At 32.7% G+C, this 8212-nt stretch overlaps 1 protein-coding gene across 1 annotated transcript; it reads left to right on the forward strand.

Moving 5' to 3' along the window:
* Positions 1 to 1501: 1501 nt before the first annotated feature.
* On the forward strand, positions 1502 to 4974 carry LOC107759703 (L-ascorbate peroxidase 2, cytosolic-like; the record flags this gene model as incomplete). The annotated part of the gene is given in 10 exon segments (NM_001324656.1): positions 1502 to 1529; positions 2341 to 2469; positions 2891 to 3065; positions 3164 to 3229; positions 3880 to 3928; positions 4059 to 4144; positions 4240 to 4319; positions 4433 to 4535; positions 4625 to 4683; positions 4782 to 4974. Coding segments are annotated over 9 exon segments (753 nt in total). The 3' UTR covers positions 4798 to 4974.
* Between the last annotated feature and the right edge of the window lie 3238 nt (positions 4975 to 8212).

The following is an 8212-nucleotide window of genomic DNA, read 5'->3' on the forward strand; positions in this document are numbered from 1 at the left end:
AACAAAAGGCTGCTAAAACTTTATTGGTCAGGTGCTGACAGCCCCTTTTGATCACCCACATGTGGCCATTTTCATGCCATGCTGTGAAAAACGATTGGGCAGTGAGAGATTTGAGGAAAACGGCTAGGTGAGATTAGTTTCAATATTTGAAGGGAATCTTCCATTGCTTCAAGCGTTCACATTTGTTTTTAAATATTTTCATTGTGAAATGACCTGGCTACCCTGTATATGCTTCTATTGTTGTGTCATATTATATGTTTTTTTTTAATCTTGAAGAGCATAACGATTATATCAAGGAATATGTGTTAGGTTGCGATAAATAGAGGGAAAAATAAAAATCATGAATAAATCTAGAAGAATAATTCTTAAAAGAATCATGAAAAAATCTTGGCATAAAAGTATTTCACTAATAGTTTGAAAATATATTTGTGATTAAGGGATTTTCCATATGTGTATAGAGAAATTTGGCTATGTTCAAGGAAGAAATAAAAAATTGTAATAAAGATCATGAATTTAAGCATTCTGTAAAAGTAATTTTTAATGAGATCTCATTTGAACAGGAAGAATATACACGCGCTTGATGTTTGCATCAAACCAATAGAAATATAATATGTGTTGCACATAGAGTTTCATCACCTAATCATGATCAATTAATGCAATTTTTATTCCATTAAATCACTAATCAAGATAAATTTAATCGATTTAGTATAAATACCGAGTGCAGATAAGTATTTATCCTTTTAAACCCTTTTTCTATCCTTCCAAATTGAAGTTTTAACATGCAATTTTTGTCCATTCTAAAAAAAAGTAGAATTTTAGTTACATAAAAGCTTAAATTTAAAAATTATTTTGTAACCTTAGTTTTACAATTTTAGATAGATAACAAATATTTTTCAATAGAAACTCTGACTATTTAGAAAATATTAAGTGAAGATGGAATCATGCACGTAAATGGACTTCAATTTTTGTGAGTATTTCATTTTTTTAGGTAATATACAACTGCTCAACGTAAGTTTATCAATAAAAAACAAAAATATATTTCTTAAAATATGGCAAAAAATACGAGCTCGCAAAAATAATAGTATCAATCTGAAACCAAAAAGACAATCTTTTCTTCTTCTTTTTTTATGGGCGTTATAGTCATTTCATAAATACTCAAAGTCCCCTTGATGTGATGCAGTCCACGTCCACGATACACAAAAATCCAACACACATAACAAAGAATCCTTCATCTGACTTTCCTCCAATTTTCAATTCACTCACCAACCATACAACGAATCCATAGATTACTTTACCCTTATAAAAAAACCAAAATCTCAACCGTTCAATTCATATCTCAATCTAAGCCGCCCGATCATCCTTAATCCTACGGTCCACATTCACCTACTAGAACATTCTCTTCCTTCAATTCAATTCAAACCCTTTATATCCCCCATTTCTACTGATTGTGGTCTCCTCGTGCCATTTTCTCTTTATAGGGTTTAACGTTTTGCCTTTTCTCCTCGACTCGATTATATCAGTTTCTTTAGGTTCTTATATTTCATTTATCTTCAGATCTCTAATGCTACTGTATTTGAGTGTTTTTTTTAATTATATTTATTTTATTCACTTTTTTTATTCTTCATTATATTTTTCAAGTTCTTTTATGGCCTTTAATGTTGTGAAATGTGTGTGTAGATTAATTTTAAATGAAACGTGTTTATATGTTTTAACTACGTTTTTATTTTGATCTGTAGACTATTTTTTTTTAATTATGTGTTACTTACATACTCGGATCAATTGATGAAGTTGATCTGCAGCACAGCATTCTTTTAATTCTTATTATTTTATTTTATTTTATTTAAACTTTATGTCGACTAAAGTTTTCAAACTCTTTTTGGTTAAATGGTGTGAAAAATATGTGTATGTATGTTTTTTTGAAAATTAAAATTTGTATAGATTTTTAATCTAAAGTTCTTTGTGGTTTTAGTTTCTGGAACACATTTTTATGGATTATGTGCTCCTAATATTGGCGGATCCATGGTTTTAAAGACATTATATCAATTTTTTTTGTTCTTAGTTTTTTCAAAAACTGTATAGATTTTTTATTGCTAATGACGTGCATAAGTGTTTTAACTATGATTTAGTTTGACCAAAGGTTTTAACTAAGATATGTTTACACATTATATTTGTGTTTTGTTTATTCCAACTACAATGGTTTTTTTGACATATACATACGCCTTCTGGATCTAATCTAACAATAGATATGTATGGTAACTGTTAACGGCATACGATCTGTTAATACTTGTATGTGTATTGGATTCTGAAACCTGGATCTTATTGTGTTTGAATGTTGTGTAGAACAATTGCTATGGGTAAGTGCTATCCCACTGTAAGCGAGGAGTACCTCAAGGCTGTTGACAAATGTAAGAGGAAACTCAGAGGACTCATTGCTGAGAAGAATTGCGCTCCTCTTATGCTCCGTCTTGCGTATGTTCTCTTCAATTGATTTCTTGCTGCTAGTGCATATTTCATTTCCCCTTTTACTTTTTTGTAAATGCTTAAAAGAACAAAAGAAGCTATCAGATTACTCAATTAATAAAAGAAAAGGAATTTTTCCTCCATTGGGCACAGTGTTTAATATGCTAATTTGACATAAGTGTAGGAATATGACTTGAATAATGGCTGAATGGTTAGTTTGATGGTGAAAACATGAGATCAAATAGTTTAGTGAATTTTATTTTTCGGAATTTTGTATATTAAAGGGGGAATGGTTTTATACAGTTTGGAATAGTTGAAATAGGAAGTGTCCTGTAAATTGGGATGATGGATGTTTTTTATCCTAGAAAAGTTTTCCTAGGAAAAAAGAATTTTTTTTTTGTGGCTCTCAAAATAATTTCTGTTGTCTCAGATGGCACTCTGCTGGTACCTATGATGTGTGCTCCAAAACTGGAGGTCCATTCGGTACCATGAGGTTCAAGGCTGAGCAAGGACATGGAGCAAACAATGGTATTGACATTGCTATAAGACTCTTGGAGCCCATCAAGGAGCAGTTTCCTATCCTCTCATATGGTGATTTCTATCAAGTATGTATTCTTGTGTTGATTGTTAGGTTTGGTATTTTATGTATTTTATTTGCTAAATCAAAGTGCAGAAATGACTTGTTATTTATTTCTTTGTGTAGTTAGCTGGAGTTGTTGCTGTTGAAGTTACTGGAGGACCTGATGTTCCCTTTCACCCTGGTAGAGAGGTTAGTGAGACTGTCTCTGCAGCCTTTAGCAATTTTATTTGACATGTGTAATGAATTGTACTTTATTCAACTTGAGGCCTTATCAGCAAGGACGTAATGACATTGGATAGTGAGAGCCTTTATCCAGATTTTACACTTTTGGCAAAAAATCTTTGCCAATATTCTTAGTGAAATATTGCCTTATTGATAATGGTTAGCCAAGACATTATGATATGCATATGCTTCACTAGTGACAAGGGTATGTCTAAAGAACTTCCTGCATTAAATTCTAGTTTGATGATTCCTACGCCCTTATCTTCCTTTTCCTGCTCAATTAAGAAATACTTGGTGTTACTTATATCTTCAAATGGGGCCATGTCCGTCGCTCTTAACTAAGGAATTCCAAGTCATATATATACCAACTAGATGCTAATTTATGTTTACTGACAATTGGTGGTCTCTGAGTCAGCTTGTGTGCACACATCAATGCTGATTTTTTGTTGGTTCTGTTGCTAAATTCCATATTGTTTGTATATTTTGATGCCTCTTTTTATACTCCATGTTTTATGATTCAACATGTTTGTGGTGGTCTGTTTGCGACTTTATTGTGCCAATGTTAAAATTGTTTATTTTGGCGAGATCTGGACCTAACTAGATTTCTATCTTAACAGGACAAGACAGAGCCACCAGTTGAAGGTCGCTTGCCTGATGCCACCAAGGGTAAGTTCTTCTATTGAGAATTGTCTCTACAGCTTTATACAGCACAATTTGACTGCGAAACAGATTGGAAAAGGAGCTTAAGATTTATTGTGATTTGCCTTCCTTGATATCATCTGTCAACCTAATGCAGGCTCCGACCACTTGAGAGATGTGTTTGTGAAGCAAATGGGTCTATCTGACAAGGATATTGTTGCACTCTCTGGTGGCCATACCTTGGTTTGTAGCCTGCTTTTATTCTGTTTAAACCTACTTGTCTTGAGCAGACAAGCTTCTGTTGTTAAGTACTTATTTCTTATTGCAATTTGCTCCAGGGAAGGTGCCACAAGGAACGTTCTGGTTTCGAGGGACCTTGGACTACCAATCCCCTCATCTTTGACAACTCATACTTTACGTAAGACTACCGTCAAATATGTTTATTTTTTCAGTTCTCAATTTTGTGGAATACCGTGTTACTGCAAACTATCATCTGTCGATCTTGCTTATGGGACATAATTGCTATTGCAGGGAACTTTTGAGTGGGGAGAAAGAAGGGCTTTTGCAGTTGCCTTCAGACAAGGCTCTCCTTTCTGATCCTGCTTTCCGCCCCCTTGTTGAGAAATATGCTGCGGTCAGTATATATAAACTGTAAATTTCTTTCATTTAAAGTTGAAAACACCTGCTCCATGACTGATAGGAGCAACTCTTTGCTTATATTAGGATGAAGACGCCTTCTTTGCTGACTATGCTGAGGCTCACTTGAAGCTCTCTGAGTTGGGGTAAGCATATACTTAAATTGAATATTCATAGATAAATCTGCTTAGAAGATGTAGTCTTCTACACTGTATCTCACTTATCATTTGTTATTTAATGCCAGATTTGCTGAAGTTTAAGCTTGTGTTGGGAGGGCTGGCATGTGCTTGTTCATGTTTCACTTTTGAAGAGAACTTTTGGTGGAATTGTTGGTTTTAGTCTTCTTTTGCCTGCTTATACTAGGATTTGAATTTGGCGTCTGTTATTAGACGATGATGTTGTCACTCTCTTCCAGCTAAATAAGATAAAGACTTCTATTCCTTTTTTCTAGTTTATCCGTGTCTGAAAATTTTCCATTTTGGTACCTTAATATTGAAAGATGCCAGCCTTAGATTGAAAACCCAAAACTAAACTTTCCTAGAAACAGAGACATCGGCAATGTGAAAATGTTGCTGATCTTTCTTTTTTTGGTCAAAAGTTTCAAGCAATTGCCAAGGGAGATAAACCTAGCAAAAAATAGTCTAGAGATCAGAGAAATTTTTGTTGATGGGTAAGAACAAAAGAGCAAACCCATGTTTCCTGAAAATTGTATAATTTTATTTAACAAACAAACGCGTGCATAATTTTATATTTTGGTGGCCAGTCCAATGACCAAACAATGGGAAAGAGTTTTCCAGGCATAATATACCAACCTATTGTCTTTAATAATCCTAATGTCAATTTAAAATTTTGAAAATTAAACATAATAATGGGTTGCCATTTTGAATAAATGAATCATGCAAATTTAATAACTTTGTAATAAAAAGTGATTTTGGATTAAGAGCTTGCTGTTGTACTACTTTCTAGAGTCCGCTGATTTCCATTTGAGGTAATTTTACCACCTATAGAATAGGTTAGTACCCTATTTATATTAAATAAATACCATTTTAAAATATTACATCCTATAAATACCTTTTATAGTTTATAGCAAAAAATCTAAATATAGTTCCATCCTACAATTAAGGCACCATATATGCTACAAAATATTTTTCTCTCATTTTTTATATTTTCTCTCACCTAATTAGCGTATATCTCCTCTGACCAACTTTTCTCTCTCTTCTTCCATACACTTTACCCTCTTCTCCCACAAACCTACGTTTCATAAATCTCCTCCCACCCTAAATCTCTATTTCTCCGCCATTGTCACCTCTACTCTCTTCTCCCACATCGTTACTCAAATTCTTTGTCCTCTCTATATTTTCACAGCATAATCAATCTTTATTATTATTTGGCATACAAAAACAGATCTATAAAACAACAAATTTCAGCAAGAAAAACGGAAGAAATATAGAGATAGAGAAAGTAGAGGAGAAAGAGATCTAACCGTCCATCTCAACGATAGGGTTTTCAACCTTGATTTTGTCGAAAGCCATGTTTACAGATGAAAGAGGTGAAACTGTATTCACATGTATTCAGCAACATTCATTTATATATTTTAGATGTATTAAAAAGTTGTGATTATTCTCTTGTATTCAGTTTTAATCAGTTGTAATTAACTATTTTATTCAGCAGTAGTTAGTTGTATTCAAGTGTTTTATACAACTGTATTTAGTTGTATTCAGTTGTAGTTTGTTATATTCAACTATTTTATTCAGCAGAAGTTAGTTGTATTTTGTTGCATTTAAGAGTTTTGTATTTTGTTGCATTCAAGAGTTTTATTCAGCTGTATTCAATTGTATTTTATTGTATTCAATAGAAAAAAAGGAGAAGAGAATTGAGAAGTTCGATCAGATGTGTTGCTCTGGTTTTTCCTTCTTTTCACGTTTTTGAGTTGCTTTCTTTGAGCAAAATACAAATTAGTGTGTACTCGTTTTAGTTCTTTGAGTTAAATTAGGAGACTATCATGTGATTTGATTTTCTTCCGTTTTTAACAAGTTTAAGTTCCCAGAATTTGCGCAAAAAAGTTACTGAATTTCACTGAAATTTTGCTTGAATACAGTTAAATACAGCTGAAATTTCGCTTGAATACAGTTAAATACAGATAACACTTAGCTGGATTTCCCGTTTTTACGCCTATTTTTTTCTTGTATTAATGAATACAACCGTTTAAATACATGAAATACATTGTATAAAAACATAAAAGATATCTATAGAGCGTAATATAGCAAAAGGTATCTATAAATGGCTAATTAGGACTAAAAGATGGTGGTTTGTGAAAAATTCTCTTAATTTTATCACGCTGAATAGTCTAATGGCATGTTTCGTCATATGTTTTAACTAGTAACTAGTAAAAACAGTAACTTTATAGACAAATAAAAAAAGTCAATAATCCAATTTCCAGTTTGCTGTTTCCACTTGTTTTTTTCTTTTCTTTTCAGTAAACGGTTCAAAGTGGTGTCAAGCTCTTGGCTTTAAATACGCTTGGTAGGTCAGCAAGCCATGCCTCTAATTAGGATTCCATACAATTTTTAGTACTTGGATTTTTGAACTGGTTCATGATGAACTAAAAGTCTTTCTTTCAGAAACGAGCCTAAAATAGAAAAAGTACAACTTGAAAACCTTGAATTGTGTAGATAACTACCTACATAGTAAGTTGATGGCCTGCACAAGAATAGGCTCTGATGACTTAAGATAGGAATGGAATGAAATGAGCATGAATACATCATAATGATCCATTATTCCACTTCTACTAGTTTGATATCAAGACGTAGTTGATTGGTTGATTAGTTAAATTGTGTTAGCTAGTGTCAAAGGAGGTGTCCTAGACCACCAATAAAAAGTGTTTGAAATGGTGACTCTGAGTGCTCGTTTGGTACGAGGTATAAGGAATAATTAATTGCGGGATTAAATTTGAGATGAGTTTATCTCATGTTTGATTGAGATAAAATCGCAGTATAACTAATTCCTGAATTAGTTATCCTGAAATTATATTTTTTTATTTTTATAGAAGAGTGAGATAACTAGTCCCAAAATAAATAATCTCGAGACAGTTAATCCTAAAATAACTTATTTCCAATCAAACGACTTAAAGAGGTTGACTGGGCCCAAGAGAGCAATAACCTCATCGAGCACTAGCGTGCGTTGACGGTCCCAAGTCAGGATCTTCTTGCAAAATAAACATGACATTAGCTCACTGAAAAGCAATGTTCATGATAAATGACCAAAATAATTATAGAAGATAAGTAGTATATCGGAAAAAAGCAAAAACATGGCTTCTTTATGGTGGATGTTATCATCTTTGCTATTCTATCTGTTGCGGCCAAACGCACACACAAGTATACGCGGTCGTCAAGTAATAAAGTGACTAAAAGTCGGATATCGAACTCACGAGGACTTGTGATTAACTATTAACTAAATTCGACCATCCTAATTATCTAAACAAGAATTAAAATTAGAAGTATTTGATTCTAAACTAATTAAAATAAATAAAAACAAATAATGAACTTTGAAAAGAGGAAGAGCAGATTTTTATGTTATCAATATTATGAAAACGATCTAGGGTTATGGGCTATCTAACAATCATATTGTATTCTTCAATTGAATTGACTAATTAATTTATCTAGTTTATTGGTAGAC

This window comes from Nicotiana tabacum, chromosome 3 (genome assembly GCF_000715075.1).
Source record: "Nicotiana tabacum cultivar K326 chromosome 3, ASM71507v2, whole genome shotgun sequence".
NCBI classification, from domain to species: Eukaryota; Viridiplantae; Streptophyta; class Magnoliopsida; order Solanales; family Solanaceae; genus Nicotiana; species Nicotiana tabacum.